The 22,344-nt window shown below is 47.1% G+C and overlaps 1 protein-coding gene across 4 annotated transcripts in view; it reads right to left on the bottom strand.

Moving 5' to 3' along the window:
• The window catches only part of ppfia1 (PTPRF interacting protein alpha 1), a 64,299-nt gene that overhangs the window by 16,017 nt on the left and 25,938 nt on the right, over positions 1-22,344 (bottom strand). For all 4 annotated transcript variants that reach the window (XM_063189230.1, XM_063189229.1, XM_063189232.1 and 1 more), the window contains exons 5-16: positions 22,041-22,115; positions 19,415-19,519; positions 16,092-16,307; positions 15,195-15,341; positions 12,454-12,588; positions 8,072-8,155; positions 7,567-7,698; positions 7,064-7,126; positions 6,868-6,947; positions 6,167-6,317; positions 4,351-4,574; positions 3,507-3,744 (exon numbers count right to left, since the gene is read on the bottom strand). In XM_063189230.1, the coding sequence (XP_063045300.1) occupies positions 3,507-3,744; positions 4,351-4,574; positions 6,167-6,317; positions 6,868-6,947; positions 7,064-7,126; positions 7,567-7,698; positions 8,072-8,155; positions 12,454-12,588; positions 15,195-15,341; positions 16,092-16,307; positions 19,415-19,519; positions 22,041-22,115 (1,650 nt within the window). The remainder of the gene's footprint in view (positions 1-3,506; positions 3,745-4,350; positions 4,575-6,166; positions 6,318-6,867; positions 6,948-7,063; positions 7,127-7,566; positions 7,699-8,071; positions 8,156-12,453; positions 12,589-15,194; positions 15,342-16,091; positions 16,308-19,414; positions 19,520-22,040; positions 22,116-22,344) is intronic.

Here is a 22,344-nt window from a genome sequence, read left to right as displayed (position 1 = left end):
GATTCAGATTATTAGGTTAATAGCTCGTTTACAGAACCTTTTCATGATATGCTAATTTCTTGAGATAGGAATTTTGGTGAGCTGAAGGCCAAAATCATCAGTATTAAAACAATACAAGACCTGAAATATTTCGGTTGGTGTGTAATGAATCTAAAATATATGAAAGTAAAATTTTTATCATTACATTATGGAAAAGAATGAACTTCATCACAATATGCTATTTTTTTTTAGAAGGACCTGTATGTGAACGGCACCATGGAGTTACAACGATTTACGTTGAGTAAAAGTTATCTTTGTAGAGACTTTACGTCTCTCAATGGCCAGCTGGCAGTTTAAGCAGGGATCGGGAGTGATGACAGCAATATGGATGTAACAGCCCAATTTAGAAGGCAGAACAAGTACAGCAGGGTCGTGGTGAAGCATCAAAAGTAGCCACAGACTTTTAATATAAATCAGTAACAAATGCTATGAACAAGAAAAAGCTGCTATGGAACAGCTGGCAACCTCAGGTTCAATTTGGAACTCCATATGGATGGCAGCCCTGTTAACTCGATTGGTTTCTCTTCATGTCACATCGTAAAGGGCAGACAGAAAAATGCAATTTGTACAGTTACCTAATAAAACCAAATGAACACAAAGTAGTCCTATATAGAAACAGATCCAGATCACCAAAGAACAAAGCAGATAATAAGAAAAGCCCAAGCAAAGGCAATCTTTGAAAAATACCCCCACTGTATATAAACCATTTAAGATAAGCCCTATACATAGTAGTGTGTGTGTGTGTGTGTGTGTGTGTGTGTGTGTGTGTGTGTGTGTGTGTGTGTGTGTGTGTGTGTGTGTGTGTGTGTGTGTGTGTGTGTGTGTGTGTGTGTAGTAAATGTGTGACATAGTTACAAGTTTGCAAGTCCATGTGTGAGTGAGTGTGGGGGCGTGTGGCTGATTAAGTCAGGGCGGGCTTGGGGCCCCGAGAGCGTTCCCACTAAATTACCTTCCTGCGGTGCTTCCGCAAGTCGCTAGGCTGTCGGAAGCATGAGAGGCAGAGGAGAGGAGACAAAAAAGCAAATTAGTGGCACGGCGAGCGTGAAAAGCAGAGGAACACCAACGAGAGGGAGGGGAAAGGGCCGAAGGAAGAGAGAGAGAGAGAGAGAGAGAGAGAGAGAGAGAGAGAGAGAGAGAGAGAGAGAGAGAGAGAGAGAGAGAGACTAAGGGGGCCAGAAGGATAGAATGGAGAGAAAGAACGAGGGGGCGAGAGAAAACGAGAGAAAGGAGGGAGCGGCACACCAGAGGGAGATAAAGGCAGAAAAATCTCAGCAAAGACACACAGACAGACAGTTTTTAGAACTGGATAAACTCTATATAGACAGATACATCTGTGGTACACACACACACACCCATTAAGACACTCACAACTGAACACTGGGCTGACACACATACTTGTTCTCACAGGCACATATAAATACTCACTGATAACAAAACTATGCAAACACACATGCACACACGCGCACACACACACGGTGGGCGGTCAGTGAATCATGCAGAGGGGTGAGGCAGAGCAGACCCAGAGAATTCAGGCATGCACGCAGGCAGGCAGGCAGACAGACAGGCACGTCAGAGTGGAGGGTTTGGGGGAAGCTTGGCTCATCCTCAGGGCCCTGTTGCAGTCATACTCTGCGTTTCTCTCTTTATCGCTCTCTCTCGGTTTCTTTCTGTATCTCGATGTCCGTTTCTTTCTCTATACTGAGCCGAAACAGGATCATGACAGGTCAGGCTTTGGCCATACGCCACATACACCTGGCTGGACAAATGAACACTAACTCTCATACTCCGCTCTGCTCATTGCAACTGGTTGAGGGGGCGTACTTTCATTCTATTATTATTATTACGATATTTCCCCTCCTTTCCTGCATGCCTTTCACCTCTGGCATTTCCAGGATAAACGCCGCCTTGCTACAGCTCCTCCTGTCCTTGCCTCGGGCAGCCCTAATCACTCATTTCCTCCTTTGATCCCAGAGAGAGAGAGAGAGAGAGAGAGAGAGAGAGAGAGAGAGAGAGAGAGAAAGAAAAAGAAAAAGAAAGAGAGAGCGAGAGCGAGAGCGAGAGCGAGAAGAGGGGAAAAGGAGAGGTAGAGAGAGGTTGAAAAAAAGTTTAAGCACAGATCCGTCAGACAGGAAGAAAGATTAGGAAAAGCTGAGGAGGAGGGGGGGGCTCAGAGGTTTACAAAAGACTCTTTTCAGGACCTCCCTCTGAAAAAAATATATGCTGAAAACATTTTGAGCAGCAGGGCCTGGAAGATGGCTCTTTAAAGATGAAGGTCTTTAAAGATGAGCTAAGTAACTTCCAAAGTGCAGAGATAAGAGAGTGTGCGACTCCAATCCCTGGCAGTTAAGCCAGTAGGAATTCAAGTTTAGAGCCGTGACAGAGTAACACAGGAACACACACACACACACACACACACACTCAGAGACACACACACAGGTTGCCGGAGGATGAGCCTGTGGGGGTGTGGTACCTGGAAGAAGCAGGGGTAGCTGTAGCGTGGAGTGTTAGTGGGGTAGGGCAGGTAAGCTACAGTCTGGTGGTGCGAGAGAGAGCTCTGGATGACGTATGGGTCATAGCAGTACTGCCGGGCAACACAACAACATGGGATGGGGAAACGGTCACAACTCTAATGATGATGACGACACACGATGCTCGGCGACATGGACCAACACAATCACAGAAGACAACAGAGGGATGGCGTGACAATATAATGGATTATACACAAAATAGGGATGAGGTCCGTTTCAGCATGCAGTCAGCATTCATTTTGTGATCAAAAAATTGAAATTAAGCTTTGGAACTGGATGGTACATGCACGAGCACCATGACCATGAAATGATAGTAACAGTGATTGTTTTAACAGGCTCTTAGTGACATGTTGACGCAATCACTTCAGTGCATTGTGTAGTGAATGGATGTTTCACACAAGAGTCTAGGATTATGTGATTGGTCAGACCAACAAACAGAGCAAAGTTGATGGTCAATCAGTGGCAGAGTGGCACTAATGGAAAGATAAAGCCTGTTATAATAGTTTATTTTAGCAGTCCCTTTATATTGCAATGCAATGTAAATACCTTTAATCTTATGTGCTCACACTGTACCCAATACTAACCACAACCCTAACTCCAAGGTACAGTTAAAGCACATTGAGGGTTAGGTGTAGCAGATTTTGTTAGACTGCACTTCATGATATTGATACACTGCACTAACTAATGGCAAGAGGATATAATTACTTAATGTCTAAAATCTACAAGCCTTCTTCATAAGCTAGTAGCCAAAGGAGGTAAGGGGTCAGCAACTGGACCCCTTAACATCTTTGACCAATATGACCAGGATGAATGAGTTTTCATGTGACCTGGATGATGGATTTTCACGAACATTACTCAGCATTATGGCTGTGATGATTAATGCGAATGTCTATTCCAGATGAGGGTAGTAGTGCGGGCGGTGGACAGTGGAGGCCTTACCAGCGTCATGACCCCCATGCGGTCCACCTCTCGGTTGGGGCTGCGTGTGGCCCGGCGGGGGGTGGAGTTCCCAGAGCCGGGCGGGGAGGAGCCGGAGTCGGCGTGGCCCGGGGGCAGCAGGGTGGGCGGCAACGAGCTCATGGAGCGGAAGCGCCCGCCCAGGCTGTCGCCGCTGCCCACCCGCGACTCGATCTCCTCCGCACGAATCGCCGTGCTCTCCTTCTCCTCCTGGATCATCCTGCGGACGACAACATCAACAGGTGTTTAAGGCTTGCCAGCGCACCAAAAGGGGATTTCACAGTATCAGGAGGATTTTTTTTCCTTCTACTGTTCGTTGATCAATGTGAGGGTATTCTGCATTGACTACCAGCACAAGGCGGAAAGCAGATTTTCAGACTGTCCGCTCCAGGCGGATTGAGTAGAAAAAAGTTCAACTTGAGGCGTAAAACCCACTTCACAGGCGGATTTCAAGATGTCCAGGTTTCTTTATCGACAACGACTGACTTTTTACGAAATCCGCCTTGGGTCTGATCGAAACCAAATTATCAGTCAAACGCAAGGTGGATTGTAAACAGAAAGCCGCCGAGTCAACAGTCAAAACCTGAACAATGCAGCAGAGCCAACAGTGGCAAGTGAGGTCACCAAATTAAATGTGAATAAGGAAACAAAAGCGGTATCTACAGTGCAGACTCGTCCTTCTCCTTCCTATACGGTATCTTCCAATAATGGCAATTGAACTGCGCAGTATATGGTGATTTACTTCTCATTTTGCATAGCCAACCATCCCGTGACTGACTGAGTCAAAACATCAATGACAGACACATGCACGAAAAGCACGGCGCACCTGATCTCGTTGTTGATGGCGTCGAGCTGTTCCTGCAGCATGAGTGCGAGGGTCTGGGCGTCGGCCTGGCCGGCGGGGGACAGCAGGTCCACCGAGCTGAAGATGGTCTCGCGGTCGTCCTCCAGGTCCGACACGTCCATGTCGCTCTCGAAGGCGTGCGCCACGTTGGCCAGAACGTTGGCCTGCTGCACGCGCTCCCACTCCTGCTCGTTTAGCGTCTGCACCTGCCGGGTGGGGTGGGGGAGGCGACCCAAACGGCAAAGGGTTAATCATTTCATTTTCAGTCAAAGAAAATCTAAAATGCAGTCCAGAGGAATTATGAACTAGCCATTTAGGAGCACAGACACTTGTCCAATACATAATTTTCATCTCCCACACCAGATGAGAGGGCATCTGCAAACAACATTCATTGAGTACTCCTGATTTCTGATATAATGGTCCAATGTGCAATCCCAAAATGTATGCTTCTCATGCAAAATTAGATCTTTTCATCAATATATACAAAATAATAAACTAATAATTATTCTTCTGACCAAAGTCAAGTGCGTTTTGCAGCAAAATTACTTTAAAAAAATACAGATCACTTGGGGAAGTCTAAAACTAATCCTGATGAATTATGAAAAGGCAATTTAGGATTTACCCAGCACATTCATTGAGCACTCCTAAAAGTGTCATATTATGTACTTATACTGCACAGTTTCCAAAATTAGCAACCCTAAGCCTAATCCAACCCTTACAACACAGCGCAAGAGCATAATTCTACATTGATGTAGAGACTTGAGTGTATTTCATGGTGCAGAGAGAGTAAAAGGGGCCGTAAAAGTGCAGCGAAGCATTTGCTTTAAATGGCAAGACCCTCAAGAGCCAAACCATGCAACCGCTGCGGCAAAGCAACTGGGGACACAACTTCAGACAACAGGGGGACACTAGCTACAGGAAAAAGGGTAGAAAAGCCAGGAACACCACACCACTTACATGCCTCTGTAGTCCAAAGAAGAAGCAGATAAAAGAAACAGAGGAGAAGAGAAGAGGAAGGAGAAGAGACATGTGAACATGGTGAATCCTAACTTGATACAATATTGACTCACACACACAAACACAAAGGCTCACCATTTAAAATGAAATCAGGTCAATGTGGGTGGGGTGGGGGAGAGTAATCAGAACACATTAGAGATTGGGCACTGGAGAGTCGATGTGAATAGCGCACAGAAAGTGGTAAAGTGTGCACACATCACAGTCGGTTTAACATGAAAAGGTTAAGCAAGACATTATAGTCTATGGAAAAATCTTAAATATTTCAGTAAATACTGACTTGCTGTAAGACTGAAAAACAATGATCTCAATATTTCATACACTGTTCGACAGCCTTCCGTTCCTTGTTGTTTATTGTAATACCTTATGTGATACACATTTTACCATGTGGTGAATGGCTGTATGTACACTTGAGGACAGTGAGCTGTGGTAAAGAAATATGGATGACATGATGGGAGTCGGCAGAGCAGTTTATGAATATCTGGCAATGATTAGGCTTGTTTCTGCTGTGTGATTGCCCTCTACCACTGTGTTATCGACCTGGTGTCTAATCTGAATGTAATCATACTATAATGTAGAATATACCCATGAAGGAGACGGCCAGCCGCCAAATATTTACCCAAAGGTGGGAAAAAAACACTACGGCAGACCCAGGTTACTGCCAGGGACATGGGCACTTACAGTATGCATATGTAAAATATGGGAGTAAAATCTGTGTCTTCCACCAACACAGCCCAGGGCTAGCTAAGCGGAGGGCTCTACTGTCACCTCCGCCCGGTCTCACCTTGGAGGGCTCGTCCCTGAGGGCGGCGACACGGCCCTTCTGTGGCCTCCGCAGCACCAGGGCGCTGTTGTAGTGTTCCGAGTGGCTGTCCATCATGGAGGACGCCGACACCGGGTACCTGAAGTCCGGGGTGCTGCCCAAATGCGAGCGCCTGCAAACAAAGAAGCAGGAGAAAATGAATCCATTAAGTCACAGTCAATTGTGTAGTACATTTTAAAAACAACAGCAGTGTGCCCATGAATCCCAAAGGTGATTCATTTGGGTGCAAGCCAGGGACAACGTTATACAGGAAAGTGGCAGTGGCATAAAATTAAGTCTGCCAACACAAAACAGCCATGCTATACAACATTACACTGCATTGCAGTCAGTGAGTGGCCTTTGCTCAGAAAGAGTTTTCTACCGTTATATAACAATCAGTGATGGACAACATGGATTCAGAAGCTAGAATGCACGCAGTGCCACATATTCCAAATTACCCTGTTTTACAGTACCTGTCCAATTAGGGCATTTGGTCAGGTAAAATCAGGTCATTTTGAATATGTGGCACTAGAATGTAACCTTCTCAATTGAGGTTGCTCATCATTGATAATAATATGCTCTTTAAAAAAACTGTTTTATTTTGGGAGCTCATCATGAAAATTTCTTAAGGTCAGAGACACGCACACCAACAACGGCATGCGAGTGGCTCCGTACACACTCACCCGTGCAGCATTGAGTTACTCCTGCTCCGGCCCTGCTCATTCTCAGCCCTCATGGTCTCAATCTGGATTAGCAGCTGCTCCTGGGAGTGGAAAATAAACAACAACAAATTGATTGCATTCAATTAATGAATTAATTAAACATGTCCAACACTAGTAGTAAGATTCAAGGAAATAAGCATAATTTACATCCACAGACCTTTTCATGGTGAGCCTCTTCGATCAGCTTCTTAGTGTGCTCGAGATCACGAATGAGCGTGTTCTAATGACGGGAAAAAAAGACAACACACATGGTTTAACATCACACATTCGCTCACACAGAGTAAACTAAAACGCATTATGAAAAATGGTTGCTTGGGTGAATGACGCATCCCATGCACTGAGCTGCATAGCTTCATCATCACTCACAACAGTGTGCTAACATGCTAGGAGAGGGTTTCATTCAGTGATGGGCAAAATCAGGTCTTTTGGAAAAGTTGACACTGGATTGTAAAACTAATGAGGTCACTTTGCCCGTCAAATTCAGCCAGATGAATGCCTGTTTGAATGATCATCTGTTTGAATTGGACCAGTAATTTGGAACATGTGGCACTGGATTATAAACTAATGGATCCAGGTTACCCATCACTGACGTCAACTGAGACCAGAACAGAGCAGAGCCTGCCTGATCCGACCCGACCCGAGTCAGAGCTCCAACGGTACCTTCTCCTCCAGGGCCGACATCCTCTCCTTCAGGTGGAGCTGGAGCCTCTCGTTGGACTCCGACAGCAGCTTGTCCACCGTCTCCGACAGACGTTTGTTGTGCTCCTCGTTCATCTTCTCTCGCTGCCGGGCCTTTTGGCAGACAGAGGACGTCAACACAGACAAATCAAGATTGACAGGCACACAAATATTTACGTACAACTATCCTCCCCCCCCCGCGCCCCGGGTGAAAGACGAGGCAGAGACGACTCCCTACAAAGGGTCATAGACAACAGGCTAGTTATACTATGCATGTGCAAAACACTGGAAACGGGAAGAAAAGTTGAGATGCCAGCATACGTTGCCAGGGCCACAGACGTGTTTACATGTCAAACATATCTTTACATATCCATATGTATAGTCATGGTCTGTGTCTATGTATGTTTACAGTCAGGACCTCTGGCCCTGAATGTGATAACATGATTGACAGGAAGTGACACGTTAGTGTTGCCCCTTGACCCCTCACCCTGAGCAGCTCCTGGTTCTTCTCCTCCAGCTGGGCCTCCAACTGCTTCAGCCGCTCCTCCACGTTGCCATGGCGCTCCTCCGCCTGATTGGACGGTTGAACAACAACAAAAAAAGACACCAATGAAAAAGAGAGGAACAGACTAAACAAAGACATAAATGAGGGCAGGGGGAAGGGGGAAAAATATCAAAATTATAAATTACATTTATAAATGGCACAGAAAAAAAAGTAGGCCTGCCCCAATGAATCCAATAGGGAACATGACGGATGCAGACAAAAGGCTGACAAAAAGCTAGCCAGCTGACAGACGCACACGTACACTTCATGCTCCAGGAAGCGTAAAGAACAGCACAGAGCCAGGCTAGGCTAGGCTAGTCAGCGGGTACAGCACAGACAGTCAGTACACACTGAACAGACCCAGCAGATGCACCCAAACAAAACACAAACACATATACACAGAAAGCTGAGCGCACTTCCTGGGTTAACTGGGCAGACAACCACGTGGGTTAGAGCGGCAGCAACACCAAACACAAACAGAGGTTAGTGAAGATAAAATTCCTGTCGGGTTTTACAGGAACTCCAAAGAGTTGGGAGGCAGGACGTGGGCCAACAGTAAAACATCCCTGACGGACCCACCCAACCCAAGAGGGCCGTTATGTTCCACTGTTGCACTTTAAAACTCACACATGAGCAAAACAAGGGCAACGAATAATGAACCAGTAAACCTGGAAGCTGGTTTTGGTGGGCCAGTTCACAAAGGGATTTTGCTGGATTATTTTTCTTTTGGTTTCAAGTGGTTCAACATCTGGCACAAGAACTACATTCAAATATGAGATGTGCTCATTTGTTGTTTTAATTTGAGAATTAATTCATTTTCATTTCAAAAGTAGATTTTTCTCTTCTCCCATCCTATGACAGGACGGCCAGGAGAACCTTTGAAGAGTTGGCCCTGCAAAACGGTAGAGAAGGCCGCCGCCGTGCCCTGGGGTGTGCAGGGAGATGGAGGTGCCCCAGCAGCGCCTCTAGGGCAGCCACCCTCCCCAGTCCCCACCCACCCCTGTGGCCCCCTGACGTGGGCGGCACTGGGGCCTTTCCTGCAGCCTCCTGCCCTGCGCCACTGAGCTGGCACAACTTCCTGTTATGGTTAGATTGCAGCACTTTAGAGGCAGCAGAGGAGAGGAGGAGAGGAAGGGAGGGGGTCTGGAAAGGGGGGATGATGGGAGGAGGGAGAAAAAAAAGATAACGGGGGAGGATAGAGGAAAAGGAAAAAATCTCAACACGAAGGAGAACAGGCTGAGGCTGAGAAGGAGGCAGGCAGAGGACAGGCATGGAGCTAGCTGGAGATGTTAGGGAAGTTTTAGAGGAGTTGGAAAGAGGGTTTGATAAGGGGTAAAAGGCAGTGGGGACAGTGGTGTACCTTCCTCAGAGCTCTATTGTCCTTTGAGTCCACAGAGACAGACTACACACAGCCAGGGACAGCAGGGAGGAGGAGTGACACAGACAGAGAGAAGAGGAGAGGAGAGGAAGGAGAGATAGAAAGAGTAATGGAGAAAAGAGAGAGATATTGAGTGGCAAGGAAGGGAGGTTTAGTACAAGCTCAGGAAGGAAAGATTTAAGTATGAGTACGAGAGAGAGAGAGAGAAAGAGAGAGAGAGAGAGAGAGAGAGAGAGAGAGAGAGAGAGAGAGAGAGAGAGAGAGGGAGAGGGAGAGAGAGGGAGGGAGGGAGAGAGAGAGCGCACAAGAAGAGAGAAAGCACAAGAGATGGAGAGAGGGGGAGAGAACAGGACATAGAGAACTGAAACACACTAGCCAGGAAGCAAGAAGAGGGCAGAGCACAGGGGCAAACAACAGGAGAGAACTTCAAAACACTTCACGGACCACAAGCAGCGCAGACAGAGTTTGTTGTGTCTCTGCTTCTCTACACACTGCAGACGCATCCTTCTTTCTGATGACATGGGGGGAAGTGTAGAGAGAGACAGTGCTGCTGATACATGACATGGGGGAGGAGTATGAGAGATAGTAGTGCCGATATAGATAGGGATAATCCGCGCCTGACCAAATATAGCATGCTCTAAAGAGAAGCAGTGGAGCGAGGAATGCATCCATACAAAGGCAAACTGAACTTGTGTAGATAACATAATGCACCGCTTTGTTGAGAGGAAAAACATTGATCAAGAGCAGAAGAGCAGAGGCTGTTTCTTGTCGAATGAGGAGAAGTCCATCATGTTAGATGCACTGGGGAAATGTTACGGTCAGTAGCAGCAACTTTAAAGCACATGGAAATCTCAGCAAACTTTGAACAACCCAGCTTCTACATGTTTAAAGCAAACAAACAAGCAAATAAAAACGTATAACAAAAACACATAATTATCCAAATGACTGGGCATGGATTATCACCATGCACAAAACACATTTAAAAGGTGCACTGCGTAATATTTTCAATGAGCACGGTAGTTGCAATACCTTTTCTGGCCACTTCCTACACAGTGCACCTTTAAGTACATTTTCTTGACTGAAGCAACAGCATGTGTTCCTGTCTGTGTCAACGACAATTATGCTCCATAACTGACAATAACACCACACAATGCAGAGCCCTAAAACTGTGCCTTGAGGGGGTGCAGAGGTGTCGAGTGAGAGCAACATACACATAGACAGGCCTTAGCTGAGGGGGAGGGAGGGGCAATACTGCTAACAGTAATTAGTCAGAGAATGTCCTTGCCAGGGGCTGAGACAGCAGTCTTTTCTCTCTCCCTCTCTCTCTCTCTCTCTCTCTCTCTCTCTCTCTCTCTCTCTCTCTCTCTCTCTCTCTCTCTCTCTCTCTCTCTCTCTCTCTCTCTCTCCTCTCTCTCTCTCTCTCCTCTCTCTCTCTCTCTCTCTCTCTCTCTCCTCTCTCTCTCCTCTCCTCTCTCTCTCCTCTCTCTCCTCTCTCTCTCTCTCTCTCTCTCTCTCTCTCTCTCTCTCTCCCCTATCTCCTCTCTCCCCTCTCCCTCTCTTCTCTCTCTCCTCTCTCTCCTCTCTCTCTCTCTCTCTCTCTCTCTCTCTCTCTCCCTCCCTCTCTATCTGACATGACGTTTTATTACCCAGGGGCAAAAAAAAACCACCCCGCAATGAAGATTCAGCCTACGCTGCATTAAAATGGCTCACATAATGGTTCTGATGTTTGTATGTTTTAAAAGTAAGCACCACTGTAAACACACAGGTCTAGAGACCAGTGGAGAACCAGTGTCCTGACTATGTTTGCTTCTATTTGTCGGAATGACGTCCTGGTCTCAGGCATCCAGCTGTGTTCTATATACAAGATTACCAGACTGTTCAAAATAGCTCAAGGCCTTAATTTAGAATACCGTTGCTCCTAAACAATAGACGTGGGAACTGGGAATCCCAACAGACCGAGTGCCATTCATTGTGTTGGCTTTGACCAGTCTGACGAGCACACAGCAGTGGAGGGTTTTCCTCATTGCAGAGGGATCTTACCCAAATCAATTAGACTAAAATGAACCAAAACAAAAACTGAACAGAGAACAGCAGCAGGCTTAGAAAGAGGATATGAGGGTCTAGAAAAAAAAACTCTTTGCAATCTCTTAAGATATTCAGAGCAGTCACTGTAGAGATACTAGCACAATAGCACACACCAGTACATTTGTGAAGGAAATCAAAAACGAAACGATCAGTTTTGCTTGGCAAACCAGTCATAGCGTGAGAAATGTGGTCAGGTCTACAAGCAATCCCTCCGGGTACATTGTGTGCCATTAATGCAGTCCAATACCATGACAGCAGTATTCTTCAGTGATCTCTTGCAACTGCACTGGCTGAAACGACGTCATTCTGCATCAAGTGGCTCCACATCTCATGCATTGCTGAATTTATGCATACACATGCAAAATAGAATGAATTTGAATCATTTCATGACAAAATAAAACTTCTGCTTTGCAGAGTAGATAACAAAAGGCACAGTCATCATGGTTTCTGTGCTGACAGTCTCTGTGTGTGTGTGTGTGTGTGTGTGTGTGTGTGTGTGTGTGTGTGTGTGTGTGTGTGTGTGTGTGTGTGTGTGTGTGTGTGTCTGACACATAGTGTATGTGACATTCGGGACTCAGGGATGACAAACGCAGCCTTCCTATTCTGGAAAGAAGGGCAGTGAACAGAGACCATCAGTCACACCCCACTGCAGTAGGGCACATGGGACCGCGGATTGAAAAAAAAATAAAATCAACAAATGAGAATCAACGCATATATTAACGTCATTTTCCCCCAATCACGATCTGAGGTCCCATGGGCTCTAACTGAAGAGGCGGTGCTTACAGTAGGTTATCTTCAGTAGCATTTCGGTGTGGGTATGGTTCTCTATTGCATCGTTGCGGTGTGGGTGGGTGTGGTTTACCTTGGTGAGGGCGGCGACTCTCTGTGCGAGCTCGGCCTCCACCTCTGGCAGTGTCTCCGCCTTCCTGATGGTCTGCTGCAACTTCTGCTCCGCCAGCTCCAGACGCTCCTGCAGCTGACGGTTCTTATCCTCCGTCTACCGGGCCACACACACACGCACGCACACGCACACACATAAGATCATGGTTATGTCATGGAGGTATTGTATATTCAGAGACTCCGGCAGCTGGTGGTTCTTATCCTCCCCCTACCGGGCCACACAAAACATGTGCGCCCGCCCACCCACTCGCACGCACAGTATCATGGAGGTATTTCAGACGCTCCTACAGCTGCTGATTCAGGCCGCACAAAACAAACATTTCATTACATTAAACTGCATTAAGCTAAGCTGACGCTTCTATCCAAAGACACTAAGTGCTATTAGGGGTATTGGTTACAGTCCCTGGAGCAGTGTGCGGGGATAAGTCAGGTGCCATGCTCAAGGGCACTTCAGCCATGCAGAAAGGAAGGAGTTGGGGATTGAACCTGCATCTAAGGAATGGGTTATTCAAAAATGAAGGGGTGATGTGCATTTTTCAGCTCTCCATGTATGTCTTTAGGTTAGCACTGCTTGTTCATGAAAATAGACTGAATTGTTTGCCAGTGGGGACAGATACTGAGAAGCATCAGCTGCCAAAGACATTCAGAAGATTTTTTTTTTCCCTCTCCTGAACTGGCCGGCTCTGGACTTGTCCAACAGCGGCCACTGGCAACGCATACAAACAGCAGCCTGAGCAAAGGGGCCGCTTATCAGCCCTGTATCGGAGGACAAGGGGCCTCTTCATGTTTTCCTTCCCCTGGCCCTGCGGGGGTGCAGAGCTGCTACATCTACAGCCTCTTTCTCCGTTAGCAATGGAGCGCCGCTACAGCCAATGTTGTTGTTTTTTTTAAGTGTGTCAGCTCCGACTAAAAAAGGAGACAGGGGAAGTGAAAGAGGAAAAGAACAAGCAGGGCACATAATGCCAGCAAAACGGATAGAGGGAATGTGCAATAAAGGGAGCATAGGGGGAGAGAGAGAGAGAGAGAGAGAGAGAGAGAGAAGGACCAAGAGACCAAGTGATGGAGAGAAAAAGAAATACAGACAGAGTGTAATTCACCCTCTCTCTGCACTCTCTCAGAGAGAAGAGCAAGCAAAAACAGAGTGAAAAAAGCAGAGTATGCAAGTGCGCGCGTCTGTGTCTGTGTGTGTCTGTGTGTGTGTGTACATGTATGCTTGCATCCCCCTGGCGTTGCAGCACTGTCCCTGGCTCTTTGGAGAGCATCTGCGTAAACTAACATGACTGGTGGGCGTCCTTTTCAGTGAGTGGCCTGTGAATGCAGCGAGAGACGAGAGGGGGGGGGTCCTCATGCTGCCAGCACCGCAGGCCCTTCCTGCCGTCCAAAAGAGTGGCCATCACAACCACACACATGCGTAAAGAGCATGCAAACATCTCTCCCTCTCTCTCGCTCACTCTCCTTCTCTCTCTCACTCTCCTTCTCTCCCTTCCCTCTCTCTGCCTCCACTGGCCTACAGAGAGGAACAGAGGGACAAAGGCAGTGGCTGGGGGACAGGAAGGGAGGAGAAGAGAAAGGCAGATAAGTGAAGAGAGAGAGAGAGGGGGGGAGGCAGGGATGGGGTATAGGAAGTGTTGCCTTTGCTACCTACAAATACTGTAGCCGGCTGAATGTGACGTGCGTGCTGCTGCCGGACCACCATGATGGCAGGGCCAGCTGAGACATACAGCATCACCGCTGAAACAGCAGCCACATGGTACACAAGGGGCTCTTCGAATATCCTGACACTCGCTGCTTGCCTCCTTGTGGCCTTGTGGCGACAGAAGTGTGTTTCAATATCTTGCAAAAGCATTTTCTCATTTGCCATCGGGATAGCAAATGAAGAATAGTTGTTGTGGCTCGGCTGGCCGCTGGGAAACTATCATTTTCTCCACAGAGGCGGGGCGTCAGCGAAACGCCACAAGCACAGGCCGAGGACAGGAGTCGGCATATAGGAAAGAACCCACACACAAACGCACCAACGCATACGCACGCACCCACAAATACACAAACACTCACGCATGCACACATCACGCACGCCCGCACACCCGCACGCACGCCCGCATGCACGCACGCACACACGCACGCACGCACGCGCGCACGCACCCAGTCCCTCTGGCATCCAGGGGCGGACAAGGCCATGCATGCTGGCATTTTTGTCAAAGGCTTCAAACGTTATACTCCATATGGACCGAAAACTGCCATTTTGCAACTAATGGAAAAAACTGCACAAGGGCACTGGTTCTACGTCAGCTTGTCTGTTCACATACACTTGGCTCTTTTTGGCTTTCACAGTATACCCTCCATATGTCTCTCAAGGACACCAGCACGAGGTAGCAGAGGAGGAAGAGGCCAACTGAGCAGCAGGACCACATAAAATACACATCTCAGTATGGATGAGAAACATGGCACGCGCCGCATACTCAAGCCTCAACAACCAACCATCATCCCAACAATCCAAAAACGGAAACCAAGAGAATGTTTACATTCATAAAAATAGCTTAAATCGATAATACCCTGAACTATGTATGGATACAATGCACATGGGGATCCAGATTTGAATCTCTCTCTCCCAACCATTTACTGCCTTCGCTCTACCGTCCCATCACAAACCCTGTCCCATCATTGCCGCCCCCCCCAAAAAAAAAAAAAAGAAGCGGTTCCCCTGACCTGTCGGAAGAGGGACTCCTTGTTGGCGATCTCGGTCTCCAGCTTGTCGTTGAGGTCGTGTACCGAGGTGGCCTCCCTCTGAGCGGCCAGGTAGCGCTTCTCCAGTGTGGTGATGCGCTCCTCCATGTCCTCCTTCTGGGCCATCGACTGCCACGGAGACAACACAGCAAGAGGTACTTTTTTATTATTCATACTTTATTACACTGATGAAGGCTCTTGTAGACAAAACGATTGTCTAACCCGACAGTGAGTGAATAAAGGGAGAAAAAAAAGAAGAAACTGAGTGCGCTCTATTCCTTATATTGTCTGACTACTTCAGAGACACACAGACGAAAAAGGAAGAGCGGTGTGTGTGTAATATTAGTATTCATATTTTATTGCAATCATTTACCGGCATACATAAAGACCACCCACTTTAAGTTCAAACATAGACGCACATGGATATGGAGAGCTACAGATCAAGACATTCAGAAATTACAAAACCTGAATGTCAGAGATTGGCATGCGCTGTATTTGCATCTATGACCCCAACTAAAGATAAACCAAAAATGAGTACTGAAACTGTATGTTGAGCGACATTTAATCCCCACTCAATGTATTCATCATTGGCAGAACAGTTGGCCATGTGGAATAATTCTCGACCTTCGTGACTTTATCCACGTTCATTTATTGAAATGATCCATGTTGACAGAAATGCTGCAGCGCCGCTTCCCACCCAGACAGCCTCCCTGAGCCCCCGCGCCCTTCCATCCCCCACAGCAGGGCCGCTGACAGCTTTGGCCGGGCCCAGGACAACATCATCTGAAATGTAACGAGAACCCAATTCTGGGCCATCTCCGTCCGGGACAACTGACCCCTTTGTCCCCCCCCACCCATGTCAGCATGCATCCCCCTCACCTCGCGGATGTCCCTCTGCAGGCGCGTGTTCATGTCCTCGGACTTGATGAGGTCCTTGCGTGCGGTGTCCAGGTCCTCCTCCAGCTCGGCCACGCGGCCCGTCAGGCAGACCAGCCGCTCCTTCATCTGCACCACCTCCTTGCTCTGGCGCTCCAGCAGCTCCTGCAGGTCCGACACGCACCGCCCCGCATCCTCCTCCGAGCCGTCCGACGACCGCTGCACATCACAACACACACAAACACACAGTTAAGAGCAGAGTTATACACACAACAAATACACACAAACAGTAGCAGGGTTATACACGCACCGCCCCGCGTCTTCCTCTGAGCCGTCAGACGACCGCTGCACATCACACACACACAAACACACACAGTCAGGAGCAGGGTTACGCACGCACGCACACACACACACACACGCACGCACGCACCCTCCTCAGAGCTGTCAGACGACCACTGCACAGACAACTACACACACACTCAGAGCTGTCCAGCGACGCGCACACACAAATACAGTGGTGCTCATATGTTTACATACCCCAGCAGAATATACGCTTTCTTGGCAATTTCTCACAAAATATGAAGGATTACACAAAACCTTTTTTTTCACTCATTGCTAGTGACTGGCTTAAGATATGTATGTAGCAGTATTCTGTATTTACTCTTTTAAAACACTCAGGGTAAACCTCAAATGTGAGGTTCCAGCAAGACACCCAAAGATATTATAGGAAACAACCATTCTGCCAGGAAGAATGTGCCGTTTTGTCATCTGAGAAAATTAAGAGCCTTATCCACAACTACCACAAACAATTTAGAGCGGTCCTTGATGTTAAACAGGGCCATATTCAGCATCAGAAACTAGGGTATGTAAACTTTTGAACAGGGTCATTTGGGTAGTTTGGGTTGTGATCATGCTTTTGAAAGAGTAAACACAGAATATTGCTAATAAATATCTTAAGCCAGTCACTACAATGAGTGAAAAAAAAGGTTTGGTGTAATCATTCATATTTTGTGAGAAATTGCCAAGAAAGCGTATATTCTGCTGGGGTATGTAAACATATGAGCACCACTGTACACACACGCATCTCCCCACGTCATCTTCAGAGCTGATATACAACCATTGCACACACAACACACACTCTTCATTAGGAACAGGGCGGCATATTACATACACAGAAACATGGTATATTCCACAAACACAGAGAATGACGCTGATGTCACGGCAAGGGCTGCACAGCACACACACTCACGGTCACACATCAGCATTATGGCAGCAAGGCCTTATAGTATACACATACACCTCATATATCATGGGAGTATGCATCACGGGACTATGGGAGCAGAGTACGCACAAGTGGTTCATAATAGGGCTGCACGATATATCGAAAATGTATCGATATCGCGATATCATGGCCTGCAATACACACTGCAAAGGTTGGTTATATCGTGATACCTACTTTTTAATTTTTAATAACAGCCAATTTGGTGAAAAGGTTAAAAAGGTATTTATAAGGCTGACATTTTAAGTTGATGCTGTATATTAGCCATGCTTTTTCCCGAATAAAAATAATGTTGGAAATAAAACATTGCTCTCAGTTGTTTCACACATGATAAAGTGTAGAATGGCAAGTAGAGAGTGGAAAATGCATGTATATATTAAATATCGCGAGTAATATCGTTTATTTCTAATATCGTGCAGCCCTGATTCATAGTAGGGTTAGGTTTGTACCACATTCCCATTTTGTGTTATGAAGAATACAATGACAATGGGAAAGTTATTATCTTTCTCAAGATGGCATCTTATGGCCACTTGGTTAACATTTGCAATATCTTGTAAGTGTTGCCTTGAGCCCTAATAACAAGCCCTAATCACAATTCAATGAAACCGTTTTTTAATACGGTATTCTCGTCTGAAACTTTGTTGAGGACTTTTACGGGCTTACAGAAGTAACGACGCTGCTGCTTTAGAAAGACAGAATACATTCGGCTTGAGTGGATAATAACAAACTCCTAGACTATTTCAAAAACTTCTAAATGCTTTGTTTTGTGAGTAGAGACCATATTTGTACTACTGTAGAAGTTTGGTGTCATGACATGTCATTTTTGTGGGGTAAAGTTTGGAGATGCTGCCAATGCACCAGCAAATTATTCGAAATAACCATAAATAACTCGGCAGCTCTGCTGATGTTCGCCCAAGCCAGAAAACACTACGGGCGGACTACTAGATAGATGTCACGGTTCAAATGGCATTAGGGTGAATCTACTCCGAACTATCACTTTAAGTTAGTTAAAAAAAAAAACTCTTCTTGACTGTTTCATAAGATGTTACCAAAGGAATAAAAAAGCCACCGCCTATGCACATGAGTGCCGGGCCACCACTTAAGTTTGTCAACAGAGAGGGGTCCTGCAGGGACAACTTATGCTTCGCTGGCCTTAAATGTTAGGAGGAGTTCCTCTAATGTAATTTTTTAAAGTCGGCAGCATCCTCCCACTGAGCAGAGGCTTTGCTGCAACACCCAACTGGGCCCAGCGTAGCGTAGCGCAGAGCAGAGCAAAGAAGAACAGAGCAGGGCAGAGCAGGCAGCAATTAACCCCTCTGCTTCATCTAATCAAATAAGCCCCAGCGCCTGCTCAAGCCCCACTCATATGACTGCCATTACCATCACCATCTGATCTGGCTAGACATCATTTATTCATTTAAATAGCCAGCTTTGGACAGGCACAATGGCACACAGAGCAAATGGAGTTCCTAATCACGGGCAGGCACTGATGATGTCGTGAGAAGGATGGAGGAAGGGCGGGAGAGGGGGGGAGAGAGAGAGAGAGAGAGCACGAGAGAGAGAGAGAGAGAGAGAGAGAGAGAGAGAGAGAGAGAGAGAGAGAGAGAGAGACTAAGAGACTGAGAGACTGAGAGACTGAGAAACTGAGTGTAAGAGAACAGAAGTAAGAGAGAATAGAAGAGAGACAGAGAGAGAGAGAGCACAAGAGAGAACACGAGAGAGAGCACGAGAGACCGCATGAGAGAGAGGGACAGAGAGAGCACGAGAGAGAGAGAGCGAGAGAGAGAGAGAGAGAGAGAGAGAGCGCACGAGAATGAGAGGGAGGGAGAGAGACTCAGGCGTCACCATAGGCCCGGGCTGTGTGGCTCGCTATCCTCTCCACATGCACAGGCAATGGCAGAGCGGGTGGACAGAATGGTGGAGTCGGGGGGACAGCAGGGTTTCACCATCTGCCGTGCCCCGCTCACCACTGACGCAGATACAAGTCTGTGGGCCAAGGGGCATTTGGACGGGGTGGGCAGTGGAGGGAGGGTGGTGGCGAGCGTACCTTGCCGTTGGTGCTGGGCAGGCTTTCCGAGTTGTGGTTGATTTCTGGCGTGCCGCCGTCAATGAGCACCTTCTTCTGATTGTTCTGGTCGCGGAGATAGTTGATCTAGAGAGAGGGAGGGGGAGAGAGAGAGAGAGAGAGAGAGAGAGAGAGAGAGAGAGAGAGAGAGAGAGAGAGAGAGAGAGAGAGAGAGAGAGAGAGAGAGAGAGAGAGAGAGAGAGAGAGAGAGGGAGAGAGAGAGAGAGAGAGAGAGAGAGAGAGAGAGAGAGAGAGAGAGAGAGAGACTCAATTCATACATTCACAGAAAGGAGCACTATGGAGTCCATGAGCGTGGAGCAGATGGCATGCATGTGCTTGGAGATTTTTTTTATTTATTTTTGCCAAGTGCAGAAATATGTTGAGATCAACAGCGGACCACCTGCAGCTCTACACTAGTGTGTGTGTGTGTGTGTGTGTGTGTGTGTATGCGTGCGTGCGTGCGTGCGTGCGTGCATTCGTGTCCAGGCTTCAAACACGTCCTGCTGAGGACAAACTACATGAGCAGTTCAAGGAATATTTTCAAATCAGCTGCTTTCATTGGTGTATGTGTACTTCTGTACATGTTGTCCTATGTTATACACACTTTCAAGTACAAGACATTGTGGCTGTGTCCACATACAACGTAGGTGTGTTTGAGTGATTGCAAGTCACTGTGTGCAAACACGTGTGTGAATGGGATGGTATGGGTGTGAACAACCATGCACACAATTATGCACGGTTCAGTTTTGCATGCACCAGTGACTTTTTGTGACCGCTCTACAGGCATGCACAATAGCACATGTGACCGGCTGCAGTGCACATGCGCACGTGTGTGTGTGTGTGTGTGTGTGTGTGTGTGTGTGTGTGTGTGTGTGTGTGTGTGTGTGTGTGTGTGTGTGTGTGTGTGTGTGTGTGTGTGTGTGTGTGTGTGTGTGCGCACGCAAGCATTGCGCATGTGTCTCCTTGTGCATGTGTGCGTGCCAACAGTCAAGTCCTCCAGAGTGGGTCAGTGTCATTTCTGGTTGAGTAATTCACCTCTGCCATATTTTCAATAGAAATGCATGCGCATACACAAAAGCATGGGCGGGTGTGGGGGGTGGGTGGTTGCACTGGCACGGGCATACGCACACAACCATCCCACCCAGCCACACACAACCTTTCCACACAACCATTCCACACACCCACACACCCACACCCACACACCCACACACACCCACAACCAAGAAAAAAAATATCTAGGCCAGCCCTCCCATCATGCTCCCTGCTCCCTTTTGTCAATCTTAATCTCATCACGAGCTCACGCAGGCAGGCAAGGGAGAGTGACCGTGAGCCAGGGGCACAGAGAGAGGGGAAAGAGGTGTAAAACTGAGCAATGTGCAAAACAGATCAAGCTAATGGAGAAGCGTGTGGAAGGAACCACCTCTTTGGTCTGGAAAAACAAAAACCCAACACACATATTTTCAGTATCTACTCTGTTTACTGTACCATGTGCAAAACAGAAGCTATGAGAGGCAGTAGAACCTGCTTTTTGGATTGAAAAACTAACACACTCTAATGCACTTTGAAGCAATGTGCAAAAACAGAAGCTAATGGTGAATGATTGGAAACTGATTTTGGTCTCAAAAACAGTCAGTGCACAATATGTTCAATATTTACTATGCATACCCAGAATGCATTTTAACCTGCATAACATTTCATTCAGTCAGCTGAATTCAAACTGAAAACACTGCAGGGAAAAGAGTCTTTAGAAAAGTGACGCCGAGTGTTGACACTTCCTGAGAAACCTTGAAAGTTGTGGCAGACAGACAGACGTTCCTGCCTGCGATTTCTGAGTAATTCATAAGCTCACCATTGATGATGAGAGAGCCGTGTTGGCGAGAGATAACACAGAGCCGTCCAAAGCAGCTTTGTGAGCGAGACAGTGAGTCATCGCCGATGATTTTTCACTTCTGAACCAGTCAGTCCAGAGATGGGTCTACCTGCCTGTTCTGTGACTGAGTGAGGAATTGAATACGTAAGAAACAAAAAACATTTCCTCCGCGGGTCTGTGGTTCACTATCTTAATGCATCAATGGGAGAGGACTAAGGCAAGCTTAAGGAAAGGAGATTCGCCGGAGCTTCTCAGCTCTAAAAAAAACGTGAATTCACTGAATTTCATAAAAATGCCAAGACTAACATTTTAACCCTGAAGGAGGAAGAAAAGTGCTGGCTTGATGTCCCGTACAAAAGAATTTAAGACTTTTAACTTCAGAGTACATTCAACAATTTCAGCGTTTCAAATTTGAGCTGCTTCCTTGAGGGATTCAACTCCTTGGTGGAGGCAGTGCAGTGCAGTGCAGTGCAGGTGCACGCAGCCCAGATTTACACACCCGCACTCCACATTCCACTGGTGGAGGCTGTGTGCCAAAAGACTGGCTTAAACAGTAAACGCTGCAAACCCCCGGGGCAGGGAAATATTCAACACTGTTTGGAGACTCTGTGTGTGTGTGTGTGTGTGTGTGTGTGTGTGTGTGTGTGTGTGTGTGTGTGTGTGTGTGTGTGTGTGTGTGTGTGTGTGTGTGTGTGTGTGTGTGTGTGCGTGTGTGTGTGTGTGTGGCGTTTCTCATACCTCCTTGTTAGTGTTTGTCAGCTGTTCCTCCAAGGCACTACACCGCTCGAGTGCTACCCGGAGCCTCTCCCTCACCTGGAAGACACACAAAAACACACAGCCTGTCATCACAGCTGAAACCATGTTAATTACACATTGTTTGGCAATTTTGTTCCGCGACAGTCTCGTCAATCTGGTTCTTGTCTTCTATGGAAGTTCTTCAATGGGACTTCGGTTAAAGTGCATGACTTCAAAAGGGGTCTATAAACACCCATAGAATATATCTCCGTCACAAACAAGTAAAAATATTTTACGAGGGTGTGTT

The sequence above is a fragment of the Engraulis encrasicolus genome, chromosome 22 (genome assembly GCF_034702125.1).
Source record: "Engraulis encrasicolus isolate BLACKSEA-1 chromosome 22, IST_EnEncr_1.0, whole genome shotgun sequence".
In the NCBI taxonomy this organism is placed as follows: Eukaryota; Metazoa; Chordata; class Actinopteri; order Clupeiformes; family Engraulidae; genus Engraulis; species Engraulis encrasicolus.
This window is presented reverse-complemented; position numbering and strand designations above follow the sequence as displayed.